The sequence below is a fragment of the Octopus bimaculoides genome, chromosome 1 (genome assembly GCF_046866305.1).
Source record: "Octopus bimaculoides isolate indiv1 chromosome 1, ASM4686630v1, whole genome shotgun sequence".
Taxonomy (NCBI): domain Eukaryota; kingdom Metazoa; phylum Mollusca; class Cephalopoda; order Octopoda; family Octopodidae; genus Octopus; species Octopus bimaculoides.
The window spans coordinates 128729950-128755955 of NC_142928.1; the positions used below are offsets into that span (position 1 = coordinate 128729950).

At 36.3% G+C, this 26006-nt stretch overlaps 1 protein-coding gene across 1 annotated transcript; it reads right to left on the minus strand.

The window, feature by feature from the left end:
- Positions 1-937: 937 nt before the first annotated feature.
- Positions 938-25463, minus strand: LOC106872768 (proteasome subunit alpha type-7). The gene is made up of 6 exons (XM_014919862.3): positions 24463-25463; positions 21939-22065; positions 17750-17874; positions 15459-15581; positions 12823-13005; positions 938-1142 (listed from the first exon to the last, which is right to left on the minus strand). The coding sequence occupies exons 1-6, from the start codon at positions 24562-24564 to the stop codon at positions 1053-1055; spliced, it is 750 nt and encodes a 249-aa protein (XP_014775348.1). The 5' UTR covers positions 24565-25463; the 3' UTR covers positions 938-1052.
- Between the last annotated feature and the right edge of the window lie 543 nt (positions 25464-26006).

A 26006-nucleotide genomic window follows, 5' to 3' on the forward strand; every position in this document is an offset into this window, starting at 1 on the left:
AGTTACAGCATCCAGAGTGTCAACTATTAATAGAGTTATACCAGTCTTAGGACATGGTTAATTTCCCCATAAAAACGCCTAATATTTAATGGAGCTGTGTACCTAGTTGTAAATAAGGAATAGATCATCATCATCGTTTAACGTCCGCCTTCCATGCTAGCATGGGTTGGACGATTTGACTGAGGACTGGTGAAACCGGATGGCAACACCAGGCTCCAATCTAATTTGGCAGAGTTTCTACAGCTGGATGCCCTTCCTAACGCCAACCACTCAGAGAGTGTAGGAGAAGAATATTGGAAATAGTTATAGTTTAGAGAATTAAATTCATACAGAGCCAATGAAAAATAAAAGAATGGCAAGAAAATTATCTTAAATCCTTAATATTAGCAGTAAATAAATTTGTAAAAAGCACATTTATAAGCAAGACTTCAGATATATAGGACTCAGAGATCATGGCCTATGAAAAAATATTTCATGAATGCTAATGATAATTTATACACAAACTATCAACAACTCTTGAATGAGGAGAAAAAAAAAGAAAAAGAAAAAGAGAAAATCATGGAACAAATAAGACCTCAATCACAAAGATAAAATTTAGGGGATTATTTAGAAATAAAAATATGTGGAAGTACAGAAGTTCAGCTAAATATAACTACTGTGAAACTTAAAACAAAAAACACTAATCATTAATATTAAGAATGACTAATAAGTTCCTAATGCATGTTTGTATGAATTTAATTCACCTAACCAGGGCCATGCTATGCCTCTACCCAACCAAATGAAAAAATACACAGGTAGGTTATTGACTTTGTCTAGAGTAAACAATGATTATTGCATAACTTGAACCTTGTAGTCAGTAGCCAAGCAAGGTAAACATCTGCCCATAGTCTAAATGTTACAAAAACCTCACAATTTAAAAAGACAAGAAAGACGTAAGTCATTTGTTAAACTGTATAATTTTATAAACAAGAAAAAAATGTTATTCAGCAATGATAGAGAAACTAAGAAGGATCAAAGGAGATGAAAAGCTTGATGTGGTGATGTGAGTTGAACTATTTTTTTTGTTTCTTCTTTTCAGCTTCCTCTTCTTTCTCTTTCTCAATTTCTGCAATGTATCTTTCTATCTCTGATGACTCCATCATCTGAAAATAATAATAATAATAATAACAATAATAATAATAATAATAATTTGCACTACTGGGCACTGCACACATCCTACGCAAAACACTTTCAATACAGTAACCATAAGAGCACCACAGCAAACCACAGCACATACCCAAGGCGCACAGAGCTGCGCTCGGTAGTGAAGTGAAAGCACGTTATAAAAATAAAACTACTGAACAATAATAATAATAATAGCAACATTGATATTAAGAGTCGACCACAAGAGCAAATGGCTATCACTTAGTCACTGCATTCATTTCTTCTAATGTGTTTGTGCATAGTGTTTTTCAATTATGTACAAATATGGTATATAGTAAAAACAACAACTATATACTGTATTTCATAGTTTAATGATGTAGATAGAGAGCACAGAAAGAGGATCTGACAGAGTATTAGACAACTATCAGGCAGGGAGGTTACAATTGATGTCCTGTCAACTGTCTTGTGATGTGCCCACATCAAAGACACTTAGAAATTTCCACATACCAATCTATTTAACTGCAAGTAACTACTATGGAATGGTATATAATTCATCAGTCTATGCAGGAAAAGTACTATGAAATTGACAGGATTTTACAGAGATGCAACAATGGCTTCAATTTTAGTCATGGAAAAAGTTACCAGTGATAGACTGACATCCTCTCCAAATGAAGATGTATATCTGTTTAATGCTACACTATGAAATAGAGATGTTTAGCAAAGAAAGTACAAGTTTATGCAGGCAAGGCCTTTTTACTGTGTAGTTGAGAGCATAGAGAGTCATAGAGTTATAGCCAACTGTATGGATGAGAGCTTTCAACTTTTTCATTACCAACCTGCCTGTAAATACCTGAGAATTTTTTTTTGGCTTATGTTACCAACCCACCCCAAAACACCCAAAATAACCAACACATATTTAAATAATTTCAGTGCAAATCTCATTTGTGAAAACACATCATTTCACTATGTAAACAACTGATTTACAGTATCTGACATTATTTGGCATCATATCTGAATTTTGGGAGATCTTTTCCACATTTTTTCTACATCCATTTTCTGAAAACTTTTAATACTGAAAAAAATGGACACCAGTCTCATATTGTCAAGAAGTGAATCACAGTTTGAAGGATTTTCAACAGAAGATGTGGAAAAATGAAGCAAAATGGCAAACACAAAAACAACATGGTGTGTGATTATGATCCAGAACAAGATACCTGCTTTTGTCTCTGTCACACTCTAACCTTTCATCATCTGACACAAGATCACCTCCCTTCTCAGAGGTTCTTATACCTCCTCTATAGCAAGACACCTGTTTCTATCTCTTTGTCTCTCTCTCTCTGTCACACTCTAACCTTTCAACATCTGACACAAAATCACCTCCTCTAATGCCTCTTCCCTTCTGAAAGGTTCTTTGTCTTGCAAGTTACTTGGTAATCCTGTCAGTACTGGTGCCACATAAAAAGCATCCAGTCCACACCATAAAGTGGATGGCATTTGGAAGGACATCCAGCTGTAAAAACTATGCCAAAACTGACTGCGCCTGTACTCATGCAGCATAAAAAGCACTCCATTCACTCTGTGGGGTGGTTGGTGTTAGGAAGGGCATCCAGCCGTAAAACCAGGTCAAAGCAGGTACAGAATTTTGGTGCAGTATTCTGCCTGGTCAGCTCCTGTCACATCATTCAACCCATGCTAGCATGGAAGGCAGGCGTTAAACAATGATGATGATATTTTGATTTCCAAGAGTAAAACCAACAATTCCCAAAATAATTCTGATAACAACAAAGAAAATGGATTTGTACTTGAAAGGAGAAAGAGTTTGAAAAGTGGTTTTCTTCATGATTTTTCTGAAGAGGCTGGACCTAGTCAGTCTTTCTTAGGTCACAAAACCATTAAACTTTTTTTTTTTTACTTTTTCTTCTTAATTTGTTTGAAGCAATTACTACAGAAACAAAACATTATGCCAAATATAAACAAAGAGAGAAAAAAGATAGTTTGCAGCTTTCCACATACTTGGACAAAATCTGAGCAATTTTTGCGATTAATACAAGGGAACATGTGGAAGGGGGTAGACCCAGGAAGATATGGGATGAAGTGGTGAGAAAGGATGTACAGATGTTAGGACTTACAGAGGGGATGACAGGGGATCGAAACTCCTGGCAGTTTGCTGTGCTTGAAAAGACATCACACTAAGTAAAAGCATGGTTGTCCTTGAACACAGGCTCATCCCTTGCAACCCTCTCCAACTGAGCATCCCTAATCTTGCAGGCTTGTAAGTGTTGGTGCTATATAAAAGCACCCAGTACACTCTGTAAAACAGGCGGTGTTAGAAAGGGCATCAAACCATAGAAACCATGCCAAAACAGACAGGGAACCTGAATAGCTCTTCTGCTGGTCAGCTCCTATCAAACTGTCCAACCCATGTCAACAGAGAAAATAGAAGTTAAATGATGCTGATGATAATGATGAAAGTTACCCAGAATTACAAACTACTGGCGCAGTGATGAACCTTTTGGAGACCAGTATGTTTCCTGTAGTATGATGAGAATCTGATTTTTAAAATTATCACAGTGTCTACATGTCAGAGACACAAGCAGTACACCAGTATGTGGAGAACCAAACTCTTATATATATATGTATATATATATATATATACTAGCAGAGGCACCCGGCGTCGCTCGGGAATGAAATTGTTGCTTATATACTTGAAGAAAAAAAGGCAAAATATGGTGTATAGAAATTTGAGGACATTCTGTAGATGGACTCTCAATTGAATGATGGCTGGGCGCCTCTCATGAATGGGGAAAATTGAAGATGTGCCAAAAAGCCTCATTGGTACTTGGAAACTTTTACGAAAATTAAAATGGGGATCGTTGCCAGTGCCCCTGGACTGGCTCTTGTGCGGGTGGCACATAAAATACACCATTTCGAGCGTGGCCGTTGCCAGTACCGCCTGACTGGCCTTCGTGCGGGTCACACGTAAAAGCACCCACTACACTCTCGGGGTGGTTGGCGTGAGGAAGGGCATCCAGTTGTAGAAACTCTGCCAAATTAGATTGGAGCCTGGTGTTGCCATCCGGTTTCACCAGTCCTCAGTCAAATCGTCCAACCCATGCTAGCATGGAAAGCGGACGTTAAACGATGATGATAATTGAATGAAAAAAATGATTTACGTGAATATCCTCAGAAGAGTAATTGAAATAAATGGCGATTGTGGAGCCCCCCCCCCACGTGCGCATGCATACACACGTGTGTCTTTGTAAATATGTTTGTATACATTTATGTATGTGTGTGTTTGTAAGAGACAAAGTGTGAGTGAGAGAGAGAGGTTTGTTGTCATGTATACGTACATGCATAAATATACATACATCTTTGGATGTATGCATATGACAACACAGCCCTTGACTCACTCACACTATGTATCTTACAAACACGCACGCGCGCGCATACACACGTGTGTCTTTGTAAATATGTTTGTATACATTTATGTATGTGTGTGTTTGTAAGAGACAGAGTGTAAGTGAGTCAAGGTGTGTGTGTGTATGTGTGTGAGACAGAGTGAGAGAGCGGTGTGTATGTAGTATTTACTCTCTCTCTCTCTCTCTCTCTCTCTCATACACACGAACACACAAAATAGAAAGTGAAGCTTTTTGCGGTTGTTACGTCAATACCGGAAGTTGACATTGAGGAACCTTTTTAAAGAAGTGAATCTTAAATATAAAGCAATATTATTTATTTTTAATTAAAAAAATCAAATGAAGAGCCTAAGATTTATCCGAGGTCAAATTATTCATGCATTACAAGTATGGAAGCATTTGGTGAAGTCGATTTCATGTGAAAAGCGATTATACACACATCTCTGTTTTATATATAGTATAGATATATATATATGTATATATATATATATATATATTCCTTTGTCTCTCTGTCTCTGTTCCCAATGCATTCTCAAATGGCTCAATCAAATCAAATCAAACTTTACATGGTAATACTATCAGACCCCATGAGTGTCAACATGTAAATTTGTGGCGGATTAACTTGAAGAACAAAAGTGAAGCTTTCGACAGAGTAACAGTTATAAATAGTTTCACTATGTATGTATATATGTATATTATGTATATATATGTATATTATGTGTATATATGTATGCATATATATGTATAAATAATAAATATATGCATATATGGGTATAGGACATCACCAACAGTGCAAATAACATGAAACAAACGAGGGTAAAATGAGTGAAATACATAAACAACGAGAAAAAATGGAAAACAGGACAAGTAAGCACAGAGAAAGGACCCTACATCAGTTGTCGCCTCTCTATCTACTCCTCATTTCGAGCATATGTGTGTGTGTGTGTGTATATATATACCGTAAATCTTCAAGTATAGTCTGCCCTTGAGTATAATACACAGGGTATTTTTAGAGGGCTGTACCTATGAAAAACCTAAACCTTGTGTATAATACGCACCCCTTCTCTAACTTGAGTCAAGGAGGTCTATATAATGTCCTTGGTTTGTAAACGTATATACGGTAACTTCCTTCATTATTATTGTACATATAACATAATGGAAATGTGTAGCTTTTTTGTGCACTTTGTTTGCAGAAAATAAAGAAATAACAGTAATAATGTCAGTGAAAAATAAATATTAAGTAAATTGCCTTTACTTAGAAAATTTTGCATAGAAAATAATTTTCATTTTTAATCTTGTATATAGTAAGCATTAGAAATTTTGACCTTTAAATTTTGGGAAAAAGTGTGGATTATACTCGAGGATTTACGGTATATATATATATATATATATATGTATATATGTGTATATATATGTGTATATATATATATATATATATGTGTGTGTGTGTGTGTGTCAGGTCACTTATGAGGATCTCATAAGTGCTACTGGTAACATGGAATCCAGTACAACCTGTTGCATGGTCAGATTGCCGGCAACTTAACTGGCACCCCGACCAGGCTATCCTAGTGAGGAAGGTTGCTAGAAACCCAGCAGGATTAAAAACAAGACATGTTGAAAGGTCAGATGAACCTAGTGTAGGCTCAACGGCTATCTAGCAATAGCACGGGTACGCAGAAATTCTGGGATGGTGTCCGGCGTGCTGAAAGACCACTGGGAGTGAGGCACCCCTCAGCTTCTGTTGAAGTATGTCTCTAGGAGAAGGTCACTCTGATATAAAACCAGGTATGCAGGGAATGGCATTGGACATTTTGGGGATCTTTGAATTGTGCTAGAGATCATGGCGCTCCCACATCCCTGAGCCTACGACTCATATTGGCACCAGACATCTTGCTCCGGCTTGTCTCTGGATAATATCAATAAAGTGGAGAGGTCTATGAGGTGTCATGCAAGCCTTATTGAACCTAAAACTCTGCACAGGCATTGCTGACCTCTGCTCAATATGTGCTTTTTTTTTTCTCTATGTATATTTTATTTTTAGTATATATGCATCTATCTTTAATGTATATTTATAAATTTTTAATATATATTTATATATTTTTAGTATATTTTTATTTTATTTTTTTATTTGGAAGTCCTGTGACAATAGGAAAGTGGTGAAGCATGCAGACCTGACGGGTTGGAAGCATGTAGTCAGCAACCTGCATGTAGGCAGGCCATGCTTGATATAAAGTCATCTCCTTGTCGCCCAAGACAGCAGTAGGATTCGGTTGCTGCATGGGTGTCTGAGCAGCTCCATTTGGAGAGGGCACTGCTCACCCAGAGGCCGGGGAGGTTCTAGAAATGGTGAACCAAAAATTGCCTGTCTTTCTATATCTGGTCAATTTAGCATGACTGATGGATGTCCACCCTGCGCTTGAAAACTAAAGAGACTTTTATTTGCAAAATCTGGATGGAACTTGAATATTTCATGTTGGAATGTGCGCACTCTGTTGGATAACAAGAGTGATTGTAGGCCTGAAAGACGAACTGTACTTGTTGCTCGTGAGCTGAACAGTTATAACATTGATACAACTGCACTTTCAGAGACTCATATAGAAGGTGATGGTCAACTTGAGGAAGTAGGAGATGGTTACACCTTTTTTGGAAGGGGAGGCAGAAGAGGGAGTGCAGAGAGGCTGGTGTTGGCTTTGCAGTTTGATCTGACATTCTTAAGAAGTTGGAGGAGCATCCTGTTCCTATAAATGAGTGTCTAATGACTCTACGATTACACCTGAAAGGTGGGCTGTTTGCTAATCTTAATAAGTGCCTATGCACCTACTTTGACTAGCTGTGATGAAGATAAAACTATTTTTTATACCCAGCTGAGAGCCATACTTAGGAAAATCCCCAATTCTGATAAAGTCATTCTACTGAGGGATTTCAATGCCAGAGTTGGAACAGACTGGCAAACATAGAACTCTTTAGGACGTTTTGGAGTTGGGAAAATGAATAGCAATGGTTTCATGCTGCTGGAGCTTTGCAATGAACATGGACTTTAATCGCAAGCACTCATTTTATGCACAAAGGTGATCACACAACAACGTGGATGCATCCAAGGTCTAAAGTTTGGCACTTGCTGGATTATGTCATCATCCACAAGCGTGACATCTATGACATTTGTAATGACAAGTCCTTTCATGGATCGGAATGCTGGACAGACCACAGTCTGGTGCAAGCAAAGTTCTGGATGATAATTAGAGTGAAAGAGAGAAGAGGGCCAGTCAGCATTCCTCAACGTCTGGATGTCCACAAGATATATGATGCTGTGTTGAGGAAAGAGATTCAGACTCACTTGTCCAGCATTGAAACTGCTGCAACATGGGAGGATTGTCGAGACCAGGTTCTTCAATGTGCTGCTGAAACACTGGGATATGCTACTGCCAGACACAGAGACTGGTTTGATGAAAATGATGCTGAAGTTCAGCGACTATTGACTGTAAAGTACTATGCCCACAATGTATTGCTACACAGCGGACTTTCTGCTGTGCAGCGAAATCTAGCACTTGCCCACTAAAGCAGTGTAAAATCACTACTGCAGTGATCTCTCATCTCAGGAAGATGCAGAACACTTGGTGGGAGGATCTTGCTCGTGATGTTCAGGCTGCTGCTGATGCAAATGACAGAAAGAAGCTTTACCATCTTATGAAGCAAGTTTATGAGCCTAAGAGCTCCATATCAACTCCTTTGCTTTCTAAGGAGTCTTCCACTCTATTTACTAAATCAACAGAAATCACAGGTCGCTGGATCGAACACTTCTCTAATCTCCTAAACCATGAGTCAGTTGTGGATGAAACAGTGATTGATACTATGCAACAAAGACCTATCATTGGCTCCTTAGACTCCTCGCCCTCAATAGATGAAGTAATGACATCAATAAGTAAACTGAATCTTTGTAGAGCACCTGGAAAGGATAGAATTTGTGATGAGGTCTTGTGATTTGGTGGTGATTACATCATATGCCCCTTCATGAACTTATCAGTGCAGTTTGGAGGGATGGTGCAATGCCTAAGGACTGGAAGGATGCAATTATTCTTCCTCTCAATAAAGGAAAAGAATCCAGAACAACATATGATAACTATAGAGATATTGTTCTACTATCAGCTGCTGGCAAGGTTCTGGCAAATATTCTTCTTACCCGCCTGAATGGATGTCTCGTAAATGATGTCCTATCTGAATCTCAATGTGGCTTCCAATCTGGTAGAGGTACAATGGATATGATTTTCACAGCAAGACATGCAGGAGAAGTGTTATGAGCAGAATATGGATCTTGTCCAGGTATTCATTGATTTAACAAAGGCCTTTGATACAGTAAATAGGGCCTTTCTATGGAAAATACTTGGCAAACTTGGATGTATGGATCACTTTGTATCTATAATTAAATCACTTCATGATTGGATGGAAGCTTGGGTCAATGTTGGTGGTGGCATTGCGGGACCCATTCCTGTAGAGAATGGTATCAAGCAGAGTGACAGCCTTGCCCCAACACTCTTTTCTTTGTACTTTGCTGCTGCTTTTACTCATATTTTTGCTAAGGTTAGCTCTCTGGGAATATATGTCAGATATTGATCTTCTGGCCACCTCTTTAATCTTCGCCGATTTGCTGTCAATTCAAAAGTTCTCCAGTCTCTTATTCGTGACCTCCTTTATGCAGATGACTGTGACTTAGTCACTCACACAATGGATGACATGCAAATACTCATGAATTGCATTTCTGCTTCTTGCAAAGCATTTGGACTTAGCATTAGCCCGGACAAGACTGTATAAATTTTCCAGCCTGCACCAGGAAATCCACATGTGGAACCAGCTATCTTGGTTGAAGGAACAATTCTGAAAGTGATAGACAAGTATGTCTACCTGGGCATACCATTCTTGCTCCCTTGATGACGAAATATCTTTCAGGCTGCAGAGAGCAACTTATACCTTCCAGTCTCTTCAGTCTCATGTCTGGTCCTAGTATGGCATCAAAAGGCAAACAAACGTTGCTGTGTACCATGCATGTGTACTGACATCACTCCTTTACTCATGTAAGACATGGACCTTTTACAAACGTCTTGTAAAGGTCCTTGGAATGTTGGCTGGACCTTAAAAACTCCAGACACACAGGTCCTGACGACAACTGATAGCTTGAGTATTGAGGCGATAGTGCACAAGCACTGGTTACATTGGACTGGACACCTTATTAGAATGAAGGATAGCAGAATCCCTAAACAGATGCTATATGGGGAACTTGTAAATAGAAAGAGACCGCAGTAGAAACCAAGGCTGTGATTTAAGGACTGTGTCAAGTGCTCATTAAAGGTTTGTGATATGCAGGAGACTGACTGGGAGAACAATGCCTGTCATCGCCACAAATAGAGGAAGCAGGTTAAGGCCAGAAGAGGTGCAAGAGAAGGAATTTGTGATGTGAAGAGTGTGCTGGTTGGAACCAATGAGGGAGGTAGTGTTGGTGATGAAGGGGCAGGGTGGGGCTGGGGGAAAGAGAAGGTACTATGGACCAGTAGATCACGTAGGTTCCAGGCGTGTTTAAAGGAGGACAAGGGTGGGTTGAGGAAAATGGGGTAGGTGGTGGGATCAAGCTGGAGACGACAGAAGGCCTGTAGGATCCTCCGACGAAGGGGTAGGGTTGAGGGGTGGAAAAGGAGAGGAAAGGGGGTGTGGTTAGGGGATTGGTGTGGGGAAGGAGAGAGGGCGGTAGTGCGATCAATTCGACAAGCGCAGGCAAGGGCAGTTTGGACAAGGGTCGAAGAGTATCCTCAATGCCTGAACAGGCAGGCAAAGTACCGGGACTGGGTCTCGAAATCCTGGTCCTGGCTGCACAAGTGTTGGAGGTGGAAGAACTGGGAGTAGGAGATGGCCCGTTTGGTATGGAAGGGACGGGAGGAGAATTTGAGGTAGAGAAGTTTGAAGAAGGCAGAGGTGGTGAGAGAGTGGGAAGGTAGGCCAATGGTAAGAGAGATATCAAAGCAGTTAACTGAGGTATTAGAGATGGTAGAAGTAAATTGGAGAGAGAGGAAAGAGATGAAGTGGCAGAGTTGTTCACGGGAGAGGGAGGTGGCACCTATACAATCGTCTATGTAGCGAGCATATAGCTCTGGGGTCGGCCCAGAGAATTGGGAGAATACTTAGGCCTCAATATACAAATATATACATATATGTATATATATACATATATATGTATATAAATACATATATATATATGTATATAAACACACACATATATATATAGATGGATAGATAGATAGATAGTTAGATAGATAGATAAATAGATATGTATATGTGTGCGTATATATGTGTGTGTGTGTGTGTGTGTGTGTGTGTATATATATATGTGTGTGTGTGTGTGTGTGCGTGTGTGTGTCAGTCAAATTTGCAATGGATTCAGATACCATGGCAGCATATACATCTGCAACAGTGGTTGCAAGTTGAAAAAGGATGCCATTGGATATAAAATCATAAAATTAAAATAATTCAATGGCAGAAATGAAATTTGATAGCAACCACATATAGAGATAAGAGGCAAATTTATTTTCTATCTGCTTATGGGTAGTGTAGATCAGCTGAAACAAATGACCTATAACCTGGTTGATAGACTTGGTAATAAATAGTGGCAATACCTGGTTTGGTGTATAGTAAATATGAGTATTGTCAATGAATTTATACTATATACAAAATCAGGTGGGGCTGAAAAATTATGTGGCCATCTGCAGTTTCGAGCAGATGTAGTAACACAGTTGAGAGTAGGGAGAAAACTAAAGCCTGCCAGAGGGATATCACTCTGAATTCAGTTGATCTCCATAAATTAGGAAAAATCAAGGGTTGTGAAAGGCAGTACTGTGAATGTCTTCATCAAAAAAAGGTAAGCTCCCAGTGGATGGTCAGTTGAAACAACTTTCCAATGTGCATTCTACAAGGATGCATTTTGTAAAGTGGGGTGCTTTAATGTATCAATAAATAAAAAAGTTGGGTTGTTTTATGAAACCAGTCTAAATTCACGATTATATTAGAATTTAACTGAAACACATAAGGGGTATATGTTGATTAGAAATATAGTAACGGAAGAGTTAATGAGGGGCAGTGAGATACATAGCTTGTGATTTCATGATCTGAAAAAATTATATAGGACTTCTTGTGTGTAAATGATGAGTCACTTTAATGTTGAGGATAGTAATATAAATGGGCCATGGATGGCCAGTTCAGTAGAATTCCTGACAATCAACTAAATGGTCAGCTATGATGTTTCCATGGTCAAAATGTGAAGTTCTCAACAAATAACTAACCAAGTAGTGACTACAGTGTGGTATATTTCATTATTGAAATCTACAACAGTATTCATATCAAATCCTCTCGTGGATTTTACATAGAGAGGAATGAGATCCTGCAAGATGACTAATAATAGAAATACTACTTCGAGACAATGTTTTCAGTAATCTCTCTACAACTAGACAGGTTATAATATTCACTACCACAATGGTTTCATGGTACGAACCAGATTTTTCAATAGACATAAGTATACATTCAACAAAGTCTCCATGATGTTTAATCAGTAACTCCAGTTAGAAATTCTATCTCTAGCCCAGAAGACTGTAGAAATGAGCCAAAGTTTCTTCACTCAAATTTGAATTTAGTAACAGTTAATTAAACAATACAATTGGCACCATAGCAATAAACTGGTCTTCACCTGGAATTTAATTTTAGCTACATTGATTAAAATTGAAAGGGTTAAGTGTCTCCTTCAGTGAAATGTTATAATTTTTACAAATGAAGTAAGGTCCTGAATTTGAATAGTGTGATATCTTAATAATGTTGGTCACCATTAAAGAAATATTGGGCAGTTGAACTGGAGATGTTACCATTGACTTGTCAATAGATTTGAATTGAAGACATTATAGTTATTTGATCAGTGAATTGAACTAAGAATATAACAATTGATTGATCTAATGAGTTTATCAACAGTGGATTAGTGAAATACCAAACTGAGGGAATTTATATTAGTTAGAAGAGGTGATAATAGAGTGAAAGGCAGATCTTTTTGAAGGATCTATGAAGGTCCTTCCAAAGAGATAATACCAAGACAAAACTGTCTGGCCAGTGGATTACTGAAATGAGGTATTACACTGAAAAAAAGCTATTTGATGACATTAAAAGGTGCTAACTGCTAGTAGCTCTAGTGCTATTCTAGAACTATCACCCTCCTACAAAATGAAATATATAAACAACTTACCATAAGTAGACTGTCTCTTCGCATTACAGCCAATTCTACATTCTTTCCACCTGACTGGACAACTTCTAGTAAAGCACGAAGAGCTAATTTTATACATTCTTCATCTTTTTCGGCCAACTCATCAGTGTATCCTTTCTTTAGATATTCTCGTACCGTCTTTGCACTTCTGCCGATGGCATTAGCCTAGAAGGAAGAAATAGAAATACATAATGGTCCTAATGAATACTTGCTGCTACTGGATTTTTTCATATCGTTTTTACCAACCACAGAATTCTGTTCAAATATCATCCTAGTAACCATATTAGCATCATTATTGGTTTCAAGTTTTGGCACAAGGCCAGCAGGTTTGGGAGAAGAGGCAAGTTGATTAAATCAACCCCAAAAGGATGAAAGGCAAAGTTGACTGGGCGACATTTGAATACAGAACATAAAGACGGATGAAATGCTGCTAAGCATTTTGCCCGGTATGCTAACAATCCTGCCAGCTCACCCTCTTTAACCATACCAACATCATTATTAACACCTACAAACAATAATAAAGCCAAAACAAATTATCCCAACATTTTTATCATTGCAATCCATTTTAGTAAATTAATAATTCTCTACAACTCATTTTGTAAAATCAATAACTATCCACAACCCCATCTTTTAATATATTCCAGTGGAGCAAATATAACATTTGATACTGTTGGAAATATTCCTTAGTTTTGATTTGTAATAAATGTAGTGTTAGAGCCCTTGTGCTTATGGCATATTGCATAAAGCATATTCTGGAATATTTGAGCTAATATTCTATTTTCATGACCCTTTTAGATTTATACACAGGAATTAATAACATTGGCATAATTACTCTCCCTAGACACAACACAAAAGAGACAGTAGTCTTTGTGTGTGGCAAATGTGCAAGTACAATAAACACTAAGAATGTACAGATAATAGACTTCCTCAAATGTCTGGGAGGGGAATTAGAAGTAATAGATAACTTTTGTTATCTAGATAACCAAGTTAGCAGTGGAGGAGGATGCTCTGAGAGCATAGTTGCTAGAATAAGAACAAACTGGGCAAAGTTCAGAGAGCTACAACCTTTGTTGGTAAGAAAGGGCTTCTCCCTCAGAGTGAAGGGCAGATTGTATGAAGCCTGTGTACATAGTGAAACGTGAACTGTGTCTGCAGAGGACATGCGATGGCCTGAAAGAAACAAAACTAGCATGCTCTGCAAGATGTGCAATGTCAGTGTGCATGTACAGTAGAGTGTAAGTGTTTTAAGAGAAAAATTGGGTATGAGGCATCAGATGTAGAATGCAAGAGAGAAGACTGTGCTGGTATGATCATAAGATGCATATGGATGAGGACAACTGCATAAGGAAGTGCTGATCTCTAATTGTGGAGGGAACCTGTGAAAGTGGGTGACCCAGGAAGACATGTGACAAAGTGGTGAGAAATTATCTTCAGACGTTGAGCTTCACAGAGCTAACAAGGTTCTGGACTCTAGTAATTTTCAGTGCTTCAGAAGACATGGCAAGTCAAGTAAAAGTATGGCCATCCATACATACAAGCATTCCTTTATAGCTATGTCACCCCCACCATCACATAATGTACCCACTGTCATTATTTCCCCTGCAACTCATCTTCCCAATACCTGACATTCCACCACCTGCTGCCAGCCACTCATGTGCCTATCTGCACATTCTCCATGCTTTCACACATCAACCTTACCCACCTCCCAGCCACTCCAAATTCTCTCACTATCACTTGCTACAGACACCTCTTCCCTATCCTTAAACATCTCTCTGCTCACACTCTTATGGAACACCCTCTCTATGCCCTCTGTACCACTTATCCTCTTCCCTCACTGTACCCTGTGGGTAAGTCCTGATGCATTTCCAACATCATTTCTTTCTCACTCTGACTGTTTTTCTATCTTTCTCTCTAACACTATCCCTCCTTTTTTCTCCCTACTAGGATAACCAGGTATCCCCTCTATAGTAAGACACCTATCCCTATCCTATCTCTAACCTGGCACAAAGCCACTTACCTCGGTTCTACTCCTTTTCCCAACTAAGAGATTTTCAACTTGGTGACCCTACTGGTGTTGGTGCTATATAAAAAGCATCAGTACTGGTACCATATAGAAGCATCTAGTATACTCTGTGAAGTGGTTGGCTTTAGGTAGGGCATCCAGCCATAGAAGCCATACCAAAGCAGACAATGGAGCCTGATGCAGCTCTCTAGCTTGACAGTTCCTGTCAAACCGTCCAACCCATGACAGTATGAAAAACAGACGTTAAATGATGATGGTAATGATGATGATGACCATGACTTAATTTAGGCGGTGATCCACAGGTTGGGAATTGCTTATTTAATTAGATGTTTTACTACTCGGTGAAACAGCAAAATCTCCCTTGGTAATATTGCCTTTCAACTGGGGACAAAATGTTTTAGGCCTTATGACATAGGACAAGATGTCCTTCCAAAAGTAAAAGGTAATCACAGAAAGAATTCTGATCAAGCATCTCTACAATCAGTATTTACCATGTCATAATAGCATGTTAGAATGGCGAGTTGTAGGGCTTCTCAAAAACAAATGGATTAAATACACTGGATTACAAAGTAAATGGAAAAAAAAAACTACTTACTTTCCATTCATGATATGTTCCTGAAGGATCAGTCTGATAGAGACGGGGTGTGCCATCATAATCAAATCCAACAATTAGAGCAGACAAGCCAAATGGACGACGGCCATTACTCTGAGTATATTTCTGGTAATATAAGACAAAGAGAAATTAGAAAACTATAAATAATTTCAAGCAAATCTAACTGGAATATTCAAGACGCAGGAAAAAAAAAAACAAGATCTAATGGTTTAAAACAGAAATTTTAAGATTACTGGTCAGATGAACAACTAATGTAAATGTAGGAATATAGTACAACATTCACAAATGAATTTATTAATTCAGTGTAAGAATTTGGTTTAGCTCTGAAATAATTTGAAATTAGTTAAATAATTTACATCAGTCAAATCAATAAACAGAGAAGGTGAGGCCTGGCAAGTAAAGCAGATGCCATTTAAAGAAGAATTCTCAAAGTAGTTTATCATGAGCCATTTTGATTTACTGAATACTCTGATGGATCAATTGAGTATGAAATAAAACAAGTTCAACTAAACATCAAATAATGCAACCTAAAATAAACAAATGCATAAATATATACTGACAAAATCCTAATGCTTAATACTGCTTAAAGATGAAGATGATTTTCAAATATGTTTGGTGGCTACAATGTCATCTATTTTTGGAGGAGTTCGCACTAAAGCACATTTCAACAAAGTTTCTATTCTTTGATTTAATGTAGAGAAGTGAAGAAAATCTACATCACAAAAATACGTAGATGCAAAGGAAAGAAGGATCTTGAATGCATGACCTATAATACCAAGATAGGGCTTTTGATATGTGGAACTAAAAGCTTTTGAGGAATGAAGAACTATTGTCGGGAACTATTCCTCTTGAACTGGGCCTGAAATTTTGTTGATTTTTATGAATGGGCTGCTCATCAGGACATTCTCTTGCACCACCTCTAGAATATAGCACTGAAACTTTTGCTTCAGCTTCTATAAATGCAAAACAATTTCTTATAGGATATTTTGAGATTGTTCAATAACTTAGATTTGGAAAGTGAATATAATATCCCACTTCTGTCTCCCATCACCCCAAAGATTCAACTTCTCAAGGAATTATTTGATTTCGCTTCCACATGTTACAAGACTTTCACCTAACCTTGCATAGAGAAGTTTAAATTATCTAATTCTACAAAAAATGTCAGCTAAATATGTAACCTTCAAAGAAGACTCTAATAAATGTCTTTGAAGTTCTTTTTCAGAGTCTACAAGAACATATTTAACTCCTCTCTTAACTTAAGAATCATTGTCTAAACATTTCCAGTGGAAACCCACAGTACTAAAGTATAGAAGGGTAACAGTATACCAGCTTCATAACTCAGCAAAGACTTTTAGAGAGCCATTTACTTATAACTGAATATTTGACAAAATTATCCACCTAAACGATCCCTTTCAATACAACATTATATACAACATTTAGTACAATGCATGAACTTGTGATTGTGAGTTTGTTGAGCAAAACACTCCTTCTCAAGTTGCTCTGCAATCGCTTCAATATTTGATTCATGGCACACTGTACACCTGTACAAGCAATGTCAATTTGATGGCAGAAGTGAGCTTATGTGCAGTACAAACATTTGATCACTATAAACAAATTGTCTGTGAAGGCTGTTCAGTAAGAAAATACAGAACCATCTTTCTCTTATTGAGAGACTACCATTAATACAACATTCAAGTCACTCAATAATGTCATAGCAGCCAAACATTTTGTATGTATAAAGCAATGCACTTTTTCATCATCGTTTATAATCTTGATTTTAAGCCAGGCATGTGTGTGTGTGTGTGTGTGTGTGTGTGTGTGTGTGTGTGTGTGTGTGTGTGTAACAGTAGGTATTAATGCATGATTGAGAAAGATGTTCTAGAGAGAGTTTAAATAGTTGTTTAGTGACAACAAAGGAAATACTATGCAGACATAAATGTAAATATCTCCAAGACAGGACACTCACCTACTGTTACAGCTGAGCAAACTGGGACAATGTTAAAGAATGTGTTTTACAACAGAAAATACATAAGAAATCATTTGTGCAAGATATTTTGAAGTCACTAACATGAGCAGATAATCTAATATCTTATTCACTTGACTGTCGTACTTCTATTTGCATAACTGTTAAGAAGTATTTCATTCAGAAAACATTTGGGTCATAGTGAGGAATACAGCATGAATGGTAAAAAGAAAGGCTGATGATCCACTGAGTAATGGAAATAGAAATAGCTGCAGTGAGTTTGTAAAGGGAAAGATGAAAGTCTACTGACCTGTTTGAGCTGAGCTATAAACCTTGTAATATATTCTACAGTAACAGGATCTTCAACAGTCAAACGATGGCTTTGGCATTCCACTCGGGCACGGTTTATTAATATCCTAGCATCAGCTGTCAAACCTATATTCAAACACAAATCAAAAATATAAAAGCTAGTAATCTAGGATGTGAAATGAAAAATAAAGATAAAGCAGTGCAAGGTATTAATTATTATTGTTTTTTGATTGGTTAGTTGGTTGATAGATGGATGGGTAGGTGGATTGATGGTTGAATATAATGCATTTTTCATACAACAGTTAGGCAAGGTTGCATGGTTGAGAAATTCACTTCCCAACCACATGCTTTTGGGTTCAGTCCTATCACTCAGTACCTTGAGCAAGAGTTACTACTATCGCTGAATGGACTTAGTAGAAGTGCATGTGTGTGTATATGCACACTTGTGTCTCCTTGTCATGACATCACATGTTAGTTGTAAATGAACATCACTGTCATACAAATGGAGTCTTTTGTTGCTGATCTTCTGAGGAAACATCTGTCTACAGAAAATCTGCCTCAGTAAATTCTGTCTGACCCATGTGAGTGTGGAAAAGTGGACAATAAAATAATCAAAAGGTCATCATAAATATATGCTAAAATGATTATTTTCATTCTCTATATTATTATAAAGGGAAATATGAAGAAAAAGGTCTTAATAATAGTTTGATCAAATTGATGTGGAAAAAATCTAGAAATGAAGTCTATCAGATAAGCAAAATATAATATCCTTATCATTTTACAACTACTTTCCTTGCTGGAATGCATTGGACAGGCTCTCATGGTCCCTGTCTCTACCTTCCCCAACTTATGCATCATTGGTTATCACCCCTACATTCACCCTTCAATCCTACCCAATTTTTACAGCCAATGCCTATTTCGCATCCCATCTCTCAACTCTTGCTCCTCCATACACTCTTGCACCCACCCCACATTCCTAGTTCCTCTGCCCCTACTCACCTTGTACCTTGAGGGGCCATTTGGATACCTCATTACCACAATTTTTATTTTGTCGTTTTGCAACACTCTTTCTGATCATTTTCATCCTCTCTTCTAAATGTATGTAGCCCGTAGCCATGTCGCTCCCCTACAACAAGAACCTGCTCTTTCCTACTCCCTTCTCTCCGACTTTAAACCCCTCATCTTCTAGTATAAAGCTGACTCCCTCTACAGGATTTGTAATCTTGCAAGCTGCATCACGACCTCACTCCAGTCAGTGGCATGAAAAAACTACCCAGTACACTTTGTAAAGTGTTTGGCATTAGTAAAGTCATTCAACCATAAAAACTGGAGCACAATGCAGTCCTTGGACTAATCAGATCCTGTCAAACTGTCCAACTCATGCCAGCATGGAATATGGATGTTAAATGACGATGATGAGATATATATATATGTGTGTATATATATATATATATATATATATATATATATATACATACACACACAGAGTGCGAGGAGTATTTGAGGACATTTTGTTTTTAGTTCATTACACCTTCAAATGATTTAATGTATCTCTTTCAAGATATCATGTTAACTCAAAAAATGAAAATACATGCAGTCATAGTTGCTATACATGCAAACCACAGTGATTTCGAAATAAGCAACTTTCTAAATGTTGCAAGATCAGTTGTACACAAAGTTTGGTTGGAATTGGAGGCATGTGACGGTCATGTTTCACCTATAACAAAGAGATAAAAAACACTTACAATGCTTAGACACTAAAAGGACACCAGAATTTATACCACATGTTCAAAACATTATCTATGAAAATCCCAGAAGATCAATGAGGTCCATTGCCAAAGAACCTCAGGTGTCAGAGTGGACTATCAGAACTGTGGTACATCATGATATTCAACACAAGTCCTATGTAATGAGGAAAGGCCAATTTGTATCTGCAAAGACACAGGCAAACCATCTCATCTATTGAAATCAGTTACTTAGTAAAGTGAAAAACCCTCATGAGCAAAGCATGCTTTGTTTTTTTTCTGACGAAAAAAACTTTGAGCAGGTTCAAAAGTCTAACAGAAGAAATGACAGGTAGTTGTGTACAGCTCCTTCTGAAGTACCCAGAGTGATGCACACGAAATTTCCAACAACTGTGATGGTCTTAGGAGTGGTGAATAGCAAAGGTCATGTGATGCCTCCCACTTTTTTCCACAGGGTCTTAGAATTAATACTGCTGGATTCACTGAGGTACTACGAAACTGTTATCAAGCCCTGGATTGATGAAGTATGCAATAGAAAGCCATACGTGTTTCAACAAGACTCAGCAGCTTCTCACAAAGCCCTAGTCACCCAAGAATGGTTGTCAGACAATCTTTACAATTCTGTGACCCCTAATATGTGGCCTTCCAGCTCACCAATTTGAATCCCATGGACTATTACATGTGGAGCGCTGTTAGAAGGGAGACTAACAGTCATCCTCATAATACCATAGCTTCACTGAAGGCCGCTATTGTCTAGGTGATGTCTGAAATGAATAAGGACCATATAGTGTCAGCATGCCAGTGGTTTTGGTCCTGTATTGAAGCAGTCATCAAAGCCGAAGGCAGTTTCATAGAATAATTTGCTTAAAAAATCATTATCAAGACTAATTGCACAAATGCTTATTCAAATACATATTTATTTATGCTGAAATATACTTGTTTTATTGTATACCAAAACTGTCCTCAAATACTCCTTGCACCCTGTATATATATCTGAGATGTGCTTCTTTCAATTTCAGTCTGCCAAATCTACACACATGGCTTTGGCCAGCCTGGGGGCTATAGTAGATGACATTTCCTCAAGGTGTTACATAGTGGGACTAAACCTGAAACTATGTGGTTGAGAAGCAAACTTCTTACCACACAGACATGCCTGCACCTAAAGAATACTTAATAAGTATAGAAGAATAAGTATTACTGAATATTTCAAAATAGGAAAATTGGATACAAATATGATTTTAAAAGGGTATATAAAAATAATTTCAAATTTCAGCACAAAGCATACAAATACTGGTGGAGAAGTGTAGACAATTTTGCTATAATTTCAATGACTTCAGAAGATTAAAAGGCAGTCAATCAGTAGAATGTTTACTCACAACATAGAAAAATTTTAAATACTGTAACACATTCATTTAACCCTACATCCTACTGTTTCTGGCAGAATAATAATGCGTCAGCATTCATTTTTCTCTACATATCTTGAACCTGTGTCTAATATATCTTTTTTAAAGTTTAATATTCTTAAGTCTGATCTAATTATTATTTGACAGGTTTCTTCCAATTTATATCTACAATGAGTAATTTCTACCACATACTTGTAGTACTGTTTCACCCAGTTTTATCATCCATTTACATGTCTCCATGTACACTTATCAGGCCTTTGACTATATTACACAACTAAAAGACACTAAAAAACTTTATTCCTGCAAATTGTTTGATCTGACAAAGTCAGCAGCTTATATTAGAATGAATTCTTCAAGAATTTTTTGAATTCCATAAGATACATACTGTAATTTATGATCATCAGATTGTGATTCTCAATAGATAATTTGTATAAACTGCTACGCTAGGACAGGCAACAACAGTCATTTTATAAATCAATTTGCAATCATTTTTTTTTTTTTTTGCATTAGGAAAATAGTAACTATAATTTGGATGTTGGCAATATCAGTATATTTTTAAGCAGACACTAATTTCTATTTACAGAATATTTTTTAAAATCCATATGTGTAGCTATCCAACATAGGTTGGACAGCTGGACAAATTCAGATATTTGCATGCAAAGTTACATTTAGAATCAAAGTATGTACTTAACTTATTGGTTTAAGTCAATTGAAATATGTTTTGAGTAATAACACTTAATATTAATAGTCAACCAATTTCTGAAGGTGTCATTTCATAACTTATAATTATATCTCTTTTCAGTTGGCTTGACTGAAAATTATATCTCTTTTCAGTTGGCTTGACTGAAAATTATATCTCTTTTCAGTTGGCTTGACTGAAAATTATATCTCTTTTCAGTTGGCTTGACTGAAAATAAGAATGGCTCCATAATTCATTCAAATAATAAATTCTTTAACAATTTGTACTGAAATACCCAGCTTTTCAAAATTAATATTACTCATTCTAACAAGTTAAAATAGATATAAGATTATTGTTTATAACCTGCAAATGCCATAGCAACATGTTCATCAAGTAGTGCTATTTTCCTAAGGGTTCTCTCCTCTTGTAGTTTAGCGACAGCTTTTTTTTCAACACCAAGCACAACTATGTTCTTTCCTGTGACACCAACCTATAAAAAAAGACAAAAATTAGATAAAAGATTAACCAATTTCTGAAGATATTTAATGAAATATCGTAAATTATAATTCAATAAAGTATATATTTTTTTTATTTGAAGGTTTAAAATCACAAAAAGGTTAAGAATAATATCTTATTCTACAGTAACACTGAATAAGAAAGTGAAGCAGAAGCAGAGATTCTAATCTGTGAAATTCTTATGATCTGAAATCTATGATCGAATTTTACTTTTTTCTGTCTGAGTAAGATAAATAATTGCCAGTTAGATTTAAGAGTCTAGTCAATTGGTTTTATGCAAAAAGTACTGTTTTATAAAAAGAAATCTTCTTTCTTCTATCTTGACAAAGAAGAACTATGAATTTTTTTTACTTTCCTTATCTTCACATCATAATTACAATTATTTGTTTTTTTTTTGTGTCTTACTTGGATACACAATTAGCATGCTGACAGAAATTTACCTGGGTCACTAACACTGGATCTATCATAATCAAAATAACAGGTGCACTAGAAACAGGTAATAAAGCAACAAATCTGGCAGATATTTTATAAGTGGTAGCGTGTTTATAAGCCCAAACTAATATCAATTTCTTTCCTTTAGTGCTTTTTTTTTTCATTAAGTGATGTTGGTGTAATTGTGGACTCAATTTCTTCCATTTTATCTATTTACTCTTTTACCTGCTATATCAACAAGCTACAAACCACACACACACGCACACTACACTGTTTGTACTGCCCTGTGTACCTTCATCCTGTCAACATGCAGCTTCAATTGCTCCTACTATAACTATACATCTGTCATGAACAGAAACCATCAAGACATCTTTAATGGGACTTGATCACAGTTAACAGCATCAAAACAAAAACTAAAATCAAATTAACAGCACCATATTTTACTGTATTCATGATTATACAGTTAAAACACATACATCATACAGGCTACACAAAACCAATCTTTTTTTTTTTTGTTTCCTGGTAAGTCCTTTACATTCTTCACACAACCAAGAGGGCACTATAAATAACAGCCTTTTTTTAATGGCTTATCAGACTTTAAAATGTGTTGTGGAGTTTGTAGAGTGAATACACACTAAAGATGATGAGAGGCGAAGAGGTGGAGACATTAGGAGTATTCAAGAGATAGTACATAGCTTGTTATTTCAGAGCAGATGTAGTTCTAATAATACGAGAAGAGACAATACATCTATGAAATAGTGGTTGGTGTGTTAATTACTGCCAATCTGACAGGCAGCTTTTAATCAGGGTAAAAAGATTAAGTTTTTTTTTTTTTAATAAATACAAAGCGAGCAGAAAACAAAAACTTCGAACATATAAAGCAGAAAACTTGTTTATTAGTTTCCAGCAGCTTTGCACTGTTACAGAATTCTTGCTGACATTAAGATCGACTCAGAAAGGTACATCAGACTGATATTTCTATATGTATATCGACTAATGTAACAAATAAATTAATCAGATATAATCAACAATTACTTGCTGGAGGGAATTGTCTCAAAAACTCTTGAATTCTTGGCAGTAGAAAAAAAAACAGAATATGATAGGTAAGCAAATGTGAAACAAACTTTCTAAGATTACCTAGAGTATATTAGGTTGTTATAATTGAACCCTATGTCAATCCTGATCAAGTAAAACATGATGAAAGGTGTTCCAGTCGTGACCATTATGTCTAAAATTACGCTAATATATCCCTCCTTACGATAGAATGTGATCCGAGGCAGATTTGGCTGCAATTTTTAACAGTTTCAGCACCCAGGTAAAGATTCCCTCGTTGACTTCACAAGTAAAGGGCGAGAAAGCACTTTAGGAAACCAAAAGTTTAAACTTTTTCCCCTTTTTGTTCAGGTCGTAGGCTGAACAAATAAAAGCCCTTACACATATGTGCAATAAGATTCTGGAGATAAACTTGAATACTTTTAAAACGTACTAAATGATATTAAAACGACATTAGGCAATGCACCAAATAAGTATCCACTTTTCGTTAATATATAGAAATGACAGAAGGAATCGGACTGGATTAAATGCTTTGTAGTAATAGGAATCGTCTCTCGTATAGTCAAAATCCAACTGGGCTTGATTTTACCTTTCATTTCTACTTTTACTTATGATATAAGAAATGTACACCGGTACAAATGACTTTATTTTCTTCCCTACAATAACTGATGATGTACCTATTTAAAAAGAAATCAATCTGCACAGGTTACTTTTATGATAATACATTTTAATTAAATGATACGATAATTTAGGCCGTAACTAGAAGTTTCAGATAAATAAAGTATTCAGATCAAATAGTTGTCTTTAAATAATACTGATGTGTCTAAAATTGTTTTTACTCTATGAATGGACATGATGACAAAGCAAGAAAAAAAAATCGTCTCACCGCCGTGGAACCCTTTTTCACCGCTTCATGTGCATAATCAACCTGAAATAAGTGTCCATCAGGCGAAAAGACAGTGATTGCACGATCATAACGAGAAGTCATGTTTATTAATCAACAATGTAAAGTGAATTTTCTCTTTGTTTTACAATATTTTTCGAAGTAATAGTTTCCAGTTACAATATCAAATGTGCTGAAAACAGCGTACCGCCATTAACAATAGCTTCGCAGTTAATATTAATAGACTTTTTTGTTACAGAATAAAATTTCCTCAAAATATTTATCATCTATGCACTAACAATTAACGAAAAATATTAATTTTAAATATAACTAACATTATAAAGTAAAAAAGAAAACACTTTTTTCTTTTTTTTTAATCCGTAGGGTTGCTACAGTAGAAACTGTTCACCGTGACTCAGCGAAGTCAAACGTTGATGTGTTTTCTTTGATGCAGATGAAAATCTGTTTTAAATTTCACTAATTCCGGGCAACAGCAGAAATGTGAAATATAATTTAAATTTAGATTTTTATAGGGTTAAATTCCGAAGAGTTATTGTTTAGATGTTTTGCAATGACTCATTCAGGACACAGTTTTCTTTTTATAATGGAAGCAAATTGGATTGGAAGATAAATTAAAAATTGTTACTATGCCACGAGGAACCTTATATATAATCCTTTGTTTTAATATTATGTTTATAATAAAATCTTTTCTAAACTAAAATTGTTTCTCTTCATATTTTACATCCTTTTTCTTTTATTTAGTTGGTGCTTCAACACTTGGAATTGTAACGGTTTTTTAACTTAAATAATAATTTTTTTTCGCCATTCTCAACTGACGTTGGTGATGTTATTTAAATAAATTTGAATCATTTTCATCTCATAAAAATAGTTTACAATACAGTAGCAACCATTTATTTGAAAAAAATTGTTGCTAAAGAAAAAAACTTTTAAAACTTTATTTATTTGTTATTGAACCTGCATCCTGGTATATTGCTGAGGTTCCTATTTTCTTTCAGATATTCGATTCAACGCGTATATCAAGATAAAATAACCCGACAGGTTAGCTTCTCTGTAAATATTAAATCAATAATGTTTATCATTATAAAGAAACTGCTAACACATGAACTTTACAATCTAAAATGCTGTCGTAGGAAAATATTGCAAACATGAAAATTTATGCATATACACACATATATATATATATATATATAGACAGATTAAACACACGCACTATATATATAGATGGATAGATAGATAAATCTGTGTGCGTGTTGCTTCAGTGATAACTCAAAAAAATAAAATAAATTCAACCACTGAATTCTTGTCAACAGGGAAACAACACATATTTGAACTCGACACGACTAACAACCATATTTTGTTAACAATCATGATTTTATTTTACCCTGTGTTTATTAAGGTTGGTCTATGTTATATGTTACACTAACAAGGCCGCAAAATGCTCATAAGCACGATTTATTTTGAAAAGCCAACTGTTGTGACTATATCTACACTAAGACCGTTCAAAGAAATGGGTTTATAAGGGAGAT

What these genes read in the sequence shown, in the direction of transcription:
- LOC106872768 (XM_014919862.3), bottom strand. Translation starts at nt 24,564, where the DNA reads ATGACTTCTCGTTATGATCGTGCAATCACTGTCTTTTCGCCTGATGGA. An exon ending in TGTTGCTATGGCATTTGCAG is followed by an intron (nt 17,875 to 21,938) that starts GTTATAAACAAT and finishes GTTTGAATATAG; the next exon opens with GTTTGACAGCTGATGCTAGG. An exon ending in GAAGAGACAGTCTACTTATG is followed by an intron (nt 1,143 to 12,822) that starts GTAAGTTGTTTA and finishes TATTATTTTCAG; the next exon opens with ATGATGGAGTCATCAGAGAT.